The 13,324-nt window shown below is 44.2% G+C and overlaps 1 protein-coding gene across 2 annotated transcripts in view; it reads right to left on the reverse strand.

The window, feature by feature from the left end:
- Positions 1-7,011: 7,011 nt before the first annotated feature.
- Positions 7,012-13,324, reverse strand: part of COG2 (component of oligomeric golgi complex 2) — a 51,551-nt gene continuing 45,238 nt past the window's right edge. The window contains exons 14-18 of one of the 2 annotated variants that reach the window (XM_034948759.3): positions 12,876-12,948; positions 12,457-12,599; positions 10,865-11,004; positions 9,428-9,608; positions 7,012-7,699 (exon numbers count right to left, since the gene is read on the reverse strand). In XM_034948759.3, coding sequence (XP_034804650.3) covers positions 7,598-7,699; positions 9,428-9,608; positions 10,865-11,004; positions 12,457-12,599; positions 12,876-12,948 — 639 coding nt within the window. In that variant the 3' untranslated portion in view covers positions 7,012-7,597. The remainder of the gene's footprint in view (positions 7,700-9,427; positions 9,609-10,864; positions 11,005-12,456; positions 12,600-12,875; positions 12,949-13,324) is intronic. The other variant, XM_034948768.3, reaches the window with a different exon arrangement.

The raw sequence follows: 13,324 nt of genomic DNA on the forward strand, positions 1-13,324 counted from the left end.
TCAGGGGATGCTTTGAACAGCCTCTGAGGAAATTAGTGAGTTTGAAAAATGGAAAGATTTTTATTACTCACTTGGCAGTAAAACCTGATGGGGACAGACGTCGGGCTGTTTAAGATCCTCAGAAGAAAAAGTTGATAGTGTGAATATTCCTAAATTTGCCACACGAAGATGTACGTGTGATTATAAGGTGCTGTTGCAGAAGCCCCTGGGGGTGTTATGGGATATACACTATATGGGCCACTTTACCTTCCTAAAATCTGAAAAACTTCAACTACTGAAACATGGACTGAAGGTTTTGAATAGTGGATGGTGAATTTGAACACCATCCCGTGTGATTTTTTTTTCTAGCAGACTTTAGTTTTTTAGAGCAGTTTTAAGCCCACACCAAAACTGAGAGGAAGATATAGCAATTTCTCATATACCCCCTACTCCCTTCCAGTCTCCCCCATTATTGACATCCCCCACCCAGAGTGGTCCATTTCTTACAACCCACGAACCTACATTGACACATCATTATTACTCAACGTCCATAGTTTACATTAGGGTTGGCTCTTGGTGTTGTACATTCTATGGGTTTAGACAATTTTCAGGAGTTTCACTGACCTGAAAATCCTCTGTGTCCCTCCTATTCACCCCTCCTTCCCTCCTAACCACTGGTAACCACCGATCCTATTCCCATCTTCTCCATAGTTTTGCCTTTCCCACCCAGGATGTCATATAGTGGAATCATTCAGTATGTGGCCTTTCCAGATTAGCCTCTTTCACTTAGTAATATGCATTTAAGTTTCCTCCATGTCTTTTCATGATCACTCATTTCTTTTTTATTGCTAAATACTATGCCACTGTCTGGATGTGTCACAGTTTATTTATTCACCTACTGAAGGACATCTTGCTTGTTTCCAAGTTTTGGCAATTGCGAATTAAGCTGCTACAGACACCCATGTGTGGGTTTTTGTGTGGACATGTTTACCCCACACAATTTTTAAAGTTGCTCAATGATCAGAGATGTTCTGAGTGACTCTGATAGACCCACAAACATGTCAGTGACTCTATCCCTTCAAGAGAGTAAGGGTCTCAGGGCCCACACCCCTGAACTTGAGTAACCTCATTCTTCTGTTAAGTTAGCTGGAGCCAGGAGAGGAGTTTATGACTAAGTCCTCAAAAGCCAACACAACAGGAACAAAAATTGAAAACTGGCACTAAGTAAACTAAAGAGCTTCTGCACAGCAAAAGAAACTACCAACAGAGGAAACAGATGAACTAAAGAATGGGAGAAAATATTAGTAACTATGCATCCAACAAAGGTCTAAGATCTAGAATCCATAAGGAACTTAAACAAATCAACAAGTAAAAACAACCCCATTAAAAAGTGGGCAAAGGACATGAACAGACACCTCTCAAAAGAAGACACACAAGCGGCCAACAAATATGAAAAAATGTTCAACATCACTAATGATCAGAGAGATGAAAATCAAAACCACAGTGAGATAGCATCTCACACCAGTCAGAATGGCTGCTATTAAAAAATCAAAGGAACAAAAGATGCTGGTGAGGCTGAGGAGAAAAGGAAACACACACACTGTTGCTGGGATTGTAAATTAGTTCAGCCTCTGTAGAAAGCAGTTTGGAGATTTCTCAAAGAACAAAAAAACAGCATTACCATTGACCCAGCAATCCCATTACTGCATATACACCCAGAGGAAAATAAACCATTCTACCAAAAAGACACATGCACTCCTATGTTTACCACAGCACTATTCACAATAGCAAAGACGTGGAATCAACCTCGTTGTCTATCAATGGTGGACTGGATGCAGAAAACGTAGATATACACCATGGAATACTATGCAGCTATAACAAAGAATGAAATCATGTCATTTGCAGCAACATACATACAGCCAGAGGCCATTACCCTAAACAAATTAATGCAGGAACAGAAAACCAAACACCACATGTTCTCACTTATAAGGGGGAGCTAAACACTAGGTACACATTGGGCCATAAATATGGGAACAACAGACACTGGAGACTCTAAAAAGGGGAGGAAAAGAGAAGGTCAAGGGTTGGAAAATTATCTACTCGCTACTATGTTCACTATTTGGGCGACGAGTTCCACTGAAGCCCAAATCTCAGCATCACACAATATATTCATGTAACAAACCTGCATATGTACACCCTGCAGCTAAAATGAAAAACAGAAAGTTACGTGGAGTGAGTGTCATCCTTCGAGGCTTGATTCTATGTTTTGTGAGGTGGCTTCAGAGCAGCCCTTCACATCGGGTTAATTTGGCTCCACTGCGGGGGCCATACCCCCACCCTCCACGTCTTTCCACTCTGGACACACTTTTCCCGGGCCCGTTTTGCTCTGGGGCTTTTTTCTACCTGCTCCTTTCTGGGGATTCTTTCCTTGGCCTTGACAACCTCTTTACACAGGTGGGCTGGTCAATACCCAGCTCCAAAAGCAAAGCGACACTCCACAGACCTGTCTCCTCTCCGTTACTCTGCACCCCCAGTTCCAGCCTCTTCAGTGTCCCCAAACTCCACACCGCCTCCTCTCAGGGAATGGGCTGGGCTCTGGATGCTCCTGTGCATCCAGAGACCCTCCATGCTAGACGCTGGGCCATCGCAGGACCCCACCTGCCCCTTCTCTCTAGGACCCTGCACTGCCGGCATCCGACACTGAGCAGCGCTGTTTCACACAGTGTCGATTTTCAGTTGTTCAGGATGGGAGAGTCAATCAGGTCCCAACATGCCATCAAGCTAGATTACACAAGAGATTTAAACAGTCAGAATGCCACTCTGAATTTCGCTCTGTTGTCCAGGCTAGAGCGCAATGGTGCGATCTCTGCTCACCGCAATCTCCACCTACCGCATTCAAGCAATCCTCCTGCCTCAGCCTCCCAAGGAGCTGGGCATACAAGTGCCCACCACCATGCCCAGCTAATTTTTGTATTTTTAGTAGAGACAGGGTTTCGCCATATTGGCCAGGCTGGTCTCAAAACTCCTGACCTGAGGTGATCCACTCACCTTGGCCTCCCAAAGTGCTGGGATTACAGGTGTGAGCCACACCGCACCCGGCCAATAATACATTTTAGTTCAAGATTAGTGAGAGCTAAGGAAAAATGAGAATGCTGATTGTTCTGAAATTCAGTCTCCACATGAAAACCAGCTGAGGGTTGAGTGGAAAATGGAGAAACTTTCGCAATCAAATGAAGGTAACACTTCCTTCACTCAACAATTTACAGATGTTCACAGCCATCCAACACGAAGCTTAGTGGCTGATCAAAAGTAGCAGGATATTTTCAGGGTAAAAACTGAGACTCACGGGCAGCATCAAGAATGTCTGCACATCTCAAAAGACAGACAGCGTTTCCTTTAGGGCGCTGAGGCTGAGGTCTTACACAGAGAGAGGATTGCCAACTGGCAAAGGCCTGCTTTTCACCAACTGCTCGAACAGACTGGACTGCCTGGCTGCTGATAGGGAGGGAGAGATCCACCAGATCTATTCAGACGCCGTGAACAGAGAAAATAACACTGCCTTCAAACGTGGACCCCTAACAGATCTTGCTTAAGAATCTAACAGCTCAGCATCTGCAGTTGATCACTGCTTTTGAGTTCTGAGACATGAACACACCATGGAGGCGTCCACGTTGTCAATGACTCAGCCATGCTGGCTCCAATTACGGCACCACCAGTGCTGTTGCTGCTGTTAGAGTGACATCTAGACCCCAGTACCAGAGAGCTTCATGGTTGTTTCAAAAGGGCCCCACAAAGGAAAATCAGCCCTTACCTCCTGCACTACAGAGTTCCTGAGTGACCCTGCTTTTATTCCATCACTAGGATCATTAAGCCATGGCAGCACAGTTTGGTGACTGCGGTTCTCATATGGGCAACTCCATATAGCAGTTCTAGGGAGCTGCGAGGAATTACCAATAAAGACCCCAGATGAGAGATTGGGGAGTTCATCTACAGAAGTTCCAAATCCTTTTTTTCTTTCTCTCCTTCCTGGACACACAGCTAAAACTACAGTTCCAGGCCCCACGTGCCTGAGCTCCACACACTGGAGCGAGGGGGAAGGATTTTGTGCTCACCCAAACTGGGGCCAGAGCCACACCCTGGGCGCCCCCCTCACACTCTTCTCCCTTTCTGGTAGGTTGCAGTGGAGGGGGAGTGGGCTGAATGGTGGCCTTCAAAAAGATATGTCCACATCCCATCCCCTGGAGCCTGTGAATGTGAACACATTTGGAAAAGGGTCCTTGCAGATGCAATTAAGCAAGGGATCTCAAGATGCGATCATCCTGGATTAACCAGGTGAGTCCTGAATCTGATGACAGTATCTCTATCAGTCAGAAGGGGAGAAGGCCACGTGAAGACGGAGGCAGAGACTGGGGTGATGCTGCCGTAGCCAAGGAACACCTCCAGCCACAAGACGCTGGAGGAGGCGAGGAATCTCCCCTAGAGCCTTCAGGGGGAGCACGGCCCGGCTGACGCCATGAGTTTAGACTTTTCAAAACTGTGAGAGAATGCACTTCTGTTGTTACCAGCCACCACACTTGTGGTAATTTGTTACGGCAGCCCTAGAAATGAATGCAGGAGGTTCCCCCAGGGTGAACTTGGAAGCCATAGGATGGAGATGGCTGACTTCCAGTCAGCCTGGGTCCCCGAATGACCTACTCATGGCCTCCCCAGCAACATTATAGTAGAACAAAAAAACTTCTCCTGTGGCTGACACCCACTTTTGAGTCTGTATATTAGAAAAATTGAAACTAATGACAGGTTTACAGTATGTAAGTATTATTTCATCTTTAAGCTTTATTCAATAGTAATTTCTCCAAAGCAAAGCAAATAAAACACATACCAAAGAAAGGAGAGATGTTCTGGGGGAACCATGGACAAAGGCTCTGAAGCCTTTTGCTTTACCTAAAGATTCTTGTTTCTTTCCTTTTTCTTTTTTTCTTTTTTTTAAGACGGAGTCTCACACTGTTGCCCAGGCTAGGGTGCAGTGGCATGATCTTGGCTCACTGCAACCTCTGCCTCCCGGGTTCAAGTGATTCTCCCGCCTCAGCCTCCTGAGTAGCTGGGACTACAGGCACGTGGTGCCATGACCAGCTAATTTTTTATTTTTAGTAGAGACAGGGTTTCACCACGTTGGCCAGGCTGGTCTCGAACTCCTGACCTCAGGTGATCCGCCCACCTCGGCCTCCCAAAGTGCTGGGATTACAGGCATGTTTCTTAGAAATAGGTGTTATGGCATCAGGGCTGTCACTGAGAAAGGCAGTGTGCTGAGTCCCGGGCCAGCCTGGGGCTTGACAGGGTCAAAGAAATCAACAACTTGCGCTCCAATTCTTGACTGTCAGCTTCTTTGTTGTAGTGCTGATTTTAGGGATGAAGAATTATGTAACAATTAGTAAACCAGGCTCTGGAATTATCTTGCTTGGGTTTCAACCCTACTTATTAGTTATCTTGATGACCTAAGCTGTCCGTTTCCTCATATGTAAAATGAGAATAATAATGCTGGAGTTGGATGGGCTGTTAAGTCATAACCCTCTCCTCCTATGTTCTAAAACAAATGAGAAGGGCAGAGCACTCAGGGAGATGGGGACAAACATTTGGGGTCTATTGATGAAGGCTGGAGTGGAGGAAGTAGTTTACCTCCATGTGGCTACTGAGGTAGCTTTGCACTGGATCGGCTTAGCGAGGCTGGACCTGTGTTCCCCACGACTCCCTTCCTGGGATGGTTTGAGGTTGGCCTTGGTCACAGGAAACAGCTGCAGGAGGTGGGGTGGGGTGGCTGCATGCTGACACGCAGCAGGCTGCTGCAGCCCCGGCTCCACTAAAGCTCTTGCACGTTGACTCAGAGCTGCAGGCTCTCCTGCTGGCTTGGGGTGGGAGGCAGGCATGCAACTCCTCCAGCTCCTGCTGGGTCTCTTCCTTCAGCTTCCCTGAATCCTGGGCCAAGTGCATGTGCAGCTTCCTCTGCACGTCACCCCATCACTGAACTGGGGAGACCAGGAGGCAGCAAGAGCCAGATGCGGGCTCCATTTATCCCCACGGGTTCCAGTTCATTCTCTCTCCCCCACTGCACGCCCGTCTTTCCTTCCGCTGGCCCCCTGCTGATGGTACCCCACCCTACCACAGCCCTGCCAGGTGAGCCGGCTCCCACACCAGGGAGGTCAAGCCCTGAGAAGAAATCCCTTCTCTGTCTCTCTCCCATGGTTCTGTCACTGACCAAATTTTCCAACAGTGAACTCCAGAACTGGACACTTCCCCCTCCAGGGGCAGGGCCTCCAGTGCTAAGCCCAAAGCAGATGCTCTCTACACAGGGCGCCACTGTCCAATGTCTGTTACCTGCAAACAGAAAGTGCAAGCCCCTCTTTGTGGCAGGCTGGGGGCTGCGTGGAAGCCCCTGGGGCTCCACACACACCTGGCTCTTGGTGCTTTCACCACTGGGGTTTCCTCTGACTTCTCTAGCCCTCATCCCGGTCTGTGCTAAAAAACTCAAGCCTGCTAACTACAGGACCTGCTCTCATTCCCTACCATTTACTTCCTCTCCCCAGGGCTAACCTTTGAACAAAGAAGGGACTGAGATGCACGGGAATGCAAGACTAAGGACTCAACATAGCTGCTTCCAGCTCATCAGGCTGGGAGGGCCGAAGCCACAGCTAGGCGGGGGCTGCACGGCACTCCATGCTGCCTATGTGAGTTCAACCAACCAACCAGTCTTGGAGTGCCTCTCCCCAGTGCTTCCATCTCTTCTTCTCAGGGCAGTCTTCTTTCCTTCTATCCACATCAGCTTGCCAGGAAGGGCCTGCCGACTCCTAAGGAAGGTGTTACCCCTCCAAGGAAAGGAACTTCCACACATCGAAAGAAAGGGTCAGTGCTGGCCAGGACCCTTCCCATCAGTGCTAAGAGGAGCATCCGCCTGGAAGGGAATGTGTGTCATTACAGGGCATGAGTGACAAGGAGTGCTTCCCTGGTGGGGAATTCCCAAAGAAAAGGAGCACACACTCATGGGAGACACTTCTTTTATTTAGGAAGGAGGTCTTTCCTACTGGCGCCGGCTCCTGCCAGAGGTCGGGGTGACAGCAGGATCAGAAGCACTGCTCTCACACACAGTGGGAGTGGAGGATGGCTTCCCGCAGTCTCTTTAGAAAGCCCAGGAGTTCTCTTTATTTCAGAGAAGGGCATTTCTATACAAGACATCACTCCACTACAGTCGTCACTTGCAACTACAGGCTCAGGGGACTCTTGATATTCATAGGTATATATTTACTTTAATCATATTTTAGAAATCAGCTCTTCCACACTAAGATTTACAATAAAAATAAAATAATTTGTTGTGTAAACTATAGTAGAAAGTTTCAAATGTCTTAAAAACTATCTTCCACACAATGGAAAAAGGCTTTTGTGTTCTTTTGGGCAAAGGAAGACCCAAATACGCTGAGAGAAGACGCATGGGCGTGTTGCTGGAGTGATGCTGGAAGCACTTCTTTGCTACGGACGGTTGCTAAGAGAACAGAGTCACTTTCTCCCCTTCAGCCTGGAAGTCCAACTCTTCTCTTGCTTAAGAATCTAACCTCGGGATCTTCCAAGATGCTTAAGGCTGCTCTGCGGTTGCCTGGTCCTTGGCAGCGGCAACAAGCTCTGCGAGAGCTGGAAAGCTTTTTATGTCACTTGCTTGTAGTCCCAACTTTTGTATCTGCAAAGGCCATGAGAATGAATTATGTTACTGCAATTCAAGCTGAATATGGGGGAAAAAAAAAGAAAGAAAATCTTCATCCTCTACTCAACCAGAAGACAGTTCCCTGAAGACTTGTAGGACATTTTTTCCTCTAGAGCAAAGGATTTACTTGTTGTAAAATGTGAGGATTTTGGGGTCAAACACTTAGCATTCTAAGAAGCCAGTATGTTAATTTATCTCAGTTCATCAAATCAGACAGAATAAAAGCCTCTTTTGTGGGCCTAAAAAAATTCTAGAAAAGAAAATCCACACTAGAGGAAATAAAAAAGTGAACTATTTTTTAAGTAGCGAATTTTCAAAAAAGTACTGGTCTGTGCTCTTAGTTTCTTAACATATTGCCAAAAACCTTTTAGAATCAGATGAGTTGAAAACACTTTGTTTGGCAAAGCAACTACCGTGGATTATTTTGGTCACCGAGACGTGGCACACTATGTTCCCACTTTTGTTTAAAAATGACAATAACAACACACACACACGTATACATCCATACACAAACACACACACACGCACCACACACACGCACAGAGAAACATCCGGAAAGATACACACCAAGCCTCTGTCAGCATTTTGTGGTTTGTTCTGGGGACTGGGACTGCGGGAGCACCTTTTCTTTCCCTTCTCTTTCCTTTTAGTTCCCTATCCCACTCTCCTTCCTTCCTTCCCTTTCTTTTGCTCATTGGCTCTTCACGTTTCTATAACATACTTTCTTGCTTGTAAAAAGTCTTCGGGTTTTTTTGCCAAATAAAGAAACATGGCAGTTGACTTTTACCGGGATGTATCTCTAAATTCATCTCAAAGCAGAAAAAAGTTGAATTTTCAGTGATGATCATGATGTGTAGAAGAAATTCCTTAGTGAGCTAGAAAATCAAGTGTCTTGTTTTGACTTTTTTTTTTTTTGCTTTTTCTATTAACATTGTATCAGTTCTCCAAAACACCACCAAGTGTCCTCTTGTGGAAACTTTATGATTTCACTTTTTTTCCCTGTGGAAAGGCCTCCCTTGAGGACCTAGTACTATGTGTGACACTTTAACAGTTTAGAAGGCCAGTTTCTGAACATCTAGAGGTTTTATGATACTGTCCTCACAGTATCATAAAATTTCATTTTATGGTGAAATTTCATTTTCACCTCAGTGAAAAATGAAAAGACATTCATTGCACCTTATCCATATCACCTCTTAAGTGATAATATCCACATTACCATTCAACTACATGCCATGATTCTAAAATTTGTGTTTTATAGGAAAGCTACAAAAGCCAAGCAGGGAAGCAGAGAAGTTATGCTCAAAGGATTTCTCATGCACCATAGAGGGGTAATGCTTTCAGTTATTTTAAGCTAAACCAGCAAGCATTTCAAAAGCCTGGGGTTCCCACCAATTAAGTATCAGGCACTGGACCAAAAAGTCTCACTGTAGTGAGCTCCGTGAGCATGGGCACTGGGGAAACAAGCAGATGGCAACAGCGCCAGAGAGCACGCCACCAGACTTCAAAACGGGAATTCTCATATTGCCTTCTCATACTGCCTAGGGGCAAAGTAATCTGGGAGCCCCGACTCCTAGTCTTAACACAGGAAGCAATTCCCTAGCCACTGTGACAGCATCTCTGGGATCACGTGAGCCACCAAGTAACTGCCCGGCTCTCAGAATTTGGTTTCAGGCTCGCTGGAGCTGCCGGCGGCTGATGGGTTACCTGCTCTCCCAAGTACTCAACATCTAGGGCCAACTGCAGCCTGATTTTGTCGTCGTCGCTCATGCCACCACTGGGACCGACGGGGTTGGCGGGAGTGGTTTTTCTGGCTTGTTTCAGCCTTTTCAGGCTCTCTTCCATCTTCTTCACAGAGTTTAATACATCTGACACGGTTTCATAGTACCTTGAATACAAGACACGTTTTATTGGTGAAAAGAGGCATTTGTGTGTAACACCAAATAGAGTAACTGGCTTTGTGGACCAAAAAAAGAGATTTTTAAGATAAAAATTCACTTCCAACGAAAATTCAACCACGGTAAGTATTTAAGTTTCTTAAGATCATTTTATATATATATGTATATATATACATGTATATACGTATATATATATACACACACACATATACACATATGTGTGTGTGTGTGTGTGTGTGTGTGTGTATATATATATATGGTCTTAAGTGTCTAACATAGCATTCCCTCAGAATTTAAGAAATATGTGTGTGCGTGGATTTTGCTTAAATTTTTAATCCTGAACATGGAGAAAACTATAGACCAATTTTGTCTTTCATGTATCGAGGGTGGACATCTGTAGCTCATGCCCAAGATCAAGTAACAAGTTCATTTCCAATCAGTTCTAGGAACAGTTCATCTTTTAGAGTGTAAAAGTATTTCAGAATTTTAAATCAAGCTCATTGCCTTCAAAATACTTTCAATATAATTTTCAAATTATAAATGAGTTATATTTCAAAGCTTTGTCTACAAGCTGGTTACTTGGCATCTGAAATACATTTGCCCACAAAAACTGTATTATACATCATTGTTATGTTCTAAATTAACCCATAAATGGCCACTTAAATCTTAAGTAAATAAAATACTACTGCAAAATTAATATTTAATAATTAAACAAAATTGGTAACAAAATTGAATAACACACTTTTTGATTTGGGAAAAGCAAATTTCATTAGAAAAAGACAATCAAGTGTTTTAGAGGTTTTAGGAATCGAGTCCTTGTCAGCTGTAATTACTTTTAAATGTATGTTTTCTCTTCCTTGATTACAAGGGTTTCACCAACCTAAGTCCTTTGAGTATCTGTTATGATTAGAGCCACTTTGGACTGACAGGGTCTGAGTAACGAAAGGGCCTCCCAGAAGAATGTGGCTGGACCTGGGAGAACGGCACCTGCAGGGAACGCAGGCAGGGCCTGGAGATGCAGGGGCCCCGAGGCTGAGGCCCAGGCAGAGGAAGCCAGCCCACAGGCCGTCCACAAGGGTGTGGGGAGGGAGGAAGCAAACAGCGGGACACACACTCTGCCTAATCCAGTGAAGAAGTGCTAGGCAGTCTCACTGCCTTATCCATACGCAATGCTTGATTGCCTTGGGGGTTTCTGCCGCAGACTCTTCTAAGCAAGGCCCACAAGGTCTGCTTTTAATTTACTTACTTATGAGTGCTTTCACTGAGAGTGCCTTCTAGCCACTGCTGAATTATTGCTTGTTTGAGCTTATCCTTGTGTCCGCTCTGAAGCTGGAATAAGGACTTCAGAGCACTGTCCACATAGGAGGAAGCTGTGGTTGGGACCTCCTGGAATGATGATGGTAGGAGATAAAGATGCACAGGAAAAAAACAGAAAAGAAACAAGAGTAAGTTACCCAGACCTCAAGTCCAAAAGGATACTATTAACGTTCTAGTTTTGAGACACGGACAACTTCCATCCCTCCCAAAAGTAACACTGGGGTCCACAGAAAGCTGCCTGGAGAACACGAGGGAATAAGAAGAGCCAGCACAAGAAGGTGATGTCTGGAGCCAGGCTGGGCTGAGGTGCTGGCTGGCACAGCCACCCACCGCTCAGGGCACCGAAACTAGGGCACTGCTTCCCGTAGCCTCACGTCCACACCAATCACCTGGTGATCTCGTAAAACTCAGGTTCTAATTCTGTTGGGGGCAGTGGGTGGAAGGGTTGAGTTCTGGGATTGTGCTTTTCTAGCAAGCTCCCACCCACAAGGTGATGTGAATGCTGCTGATCACTAGACCACTGTTTGAGAAGCAAGGATACAGGGTCAGGAATGTAACCTTTCTTAGCTCTGGTTTCTTCATCTGCAAATGACAATACTAGCACCCATTTTGTAGGAGGATAATAAGACTATGCAAAGTGTCTAGCATAGTGAATGACCCGTAACAAACTCTCAGTAAATGTATTACTGTAACAGCCTATTGAATAGAAAGGGAGAGTTGGTAGATTACTAAAGAAAAATAACATATTGGTTTCTCTCTCCCACTTTCAAGTGGCAGCTTCAAATCAGACAATAATTATTGAGCAAATATAAAATGGCATAATATTTGCATATAACCTATGCACATCCTTCAGTATAGTTTAAATCATCTTTAGATTACTAAAATTTATATTTTTTTTAATAAAAACTTTTTTTGTGTGTGGAGACTGGATGTCATGACATTGCTCAGGCTGGTCTCAAACTCCTAGGTTTAAGCAATCCTCCTGCCTCGGCTTCCCAAAATGCTGGGATTTTGGTGTGAGCCACCACATCTGGCATGTATTATTTTTTATTGTTGTAGTTTTTTTTTTCCCTCTAAATATTTTCGATCCACAGTTGGTTGACTCTGTGGATGCAGAACCTGGGGACAAGGGGCCAACTATACTTCCAGTAACAATAAAGAGGGAACAAGATATAAAGTGTGGAATACCTGATATGGAGACAAAAATGCATAGGACTTTAAAATGTTATTAAAATGCTTTCTTCTGAAAAACCTACTTTTCCTCAAGACCGAAAGGAAACTGAGTATATCCTTAAATACTTTTAGGATAGGATGGGAAAGGTCTAACTATTTCAGTTTGTGGCCCAGAGCCCCTGACCACCCCTGCCCAACCTCCCTCTCTTCATCAATACCATTCTCAGAATGGGATGAGCTCAGTCTGTCTCAGGCTACCCTGGGAATCCGCCGCTTCCTTCCTTCCTCTTTGGCTTTCCTAACACACACTTCCTCACCTCAAAATTCTCTCCCATAAATGGCGCTGACCTTATTGGTTCTTCGGTAAAGCCTGGGAACCTCCAGGGCGCTTTTTAGGAAACCGAAGCAAGAGTCACTTAAATCCTGGATGATCTTGCTACTCAAGGAGGGCACACAGGCTGACAAAGAGCTCTGGGAGTCCTCCAGGGCTGCTGTTGAGATTAAAGACTGGATTTAATCATCATGCTCAGGCCCAGACATGAACTTCATTTGAAATACTGTCACAGCATTTACATTGTGTACTATAATAAATCAGATCAAATGAATTAAATAAAACATCTTATTTAGGTAAGTTATAATACAGAACAGAGAAACAACCAAGGATTTACAACTACAGAAGAAAATGTTAAATATACCCTACAGTCTCTGAGATTTTATTTTAAATCATTTCTTATTCAAAGATTTGCTTAGTCAAGATTCATTTTTACCTGAGATAGAAGAAAAATTCTTAAAGCCAATCATTTCAAGTTTTGGCTTGATTATTTCCAAGAGTTCTGGAAGCTGAAATAAATATGCACTTTATATATTCAGTTACTTTTTATAAATCAAAGGAAGAGGCAATTCTATTTGCATCTACAAACTCTAGAATTTGCTAATGAATGGTGAACTTAAAATCAGGAATTTCAGTAATTTTCATCAAAGGAAAGAAACAGTTTTAATGCTTTTACTATAAAAAGATTTCAATAACATGAGAAATCACATGGTTTAATGGCTATTAACAGGCACAGAGAATAAGCAAAAACATTTTCTACTCTATGGCGCTCCATAATACGAAAATAGCTCACAGTAAAGACCATATTCTTACAGAAAACATACAAATTTTAAAATTCAAAACAGTATTTATTCAAGCACCACAACATATCTAAACTTGAGGAAA

The sequence above is a fragment of the Pan paniscus genome, chromosome 1, assembly GCF_029289425.2.
Source record: "Pan paniscus chromosome 1, NHGRI_mPanPan1-v2.0_pri, whole genome shotgun sequence".
In the NCBI taxonomy this organism is placed as follows: domain Eukaryota; kingdom Metazoa; phylum Chordata; class Mammalia; order Primates; family Hominidae; genus Pan; species Pan paniscus.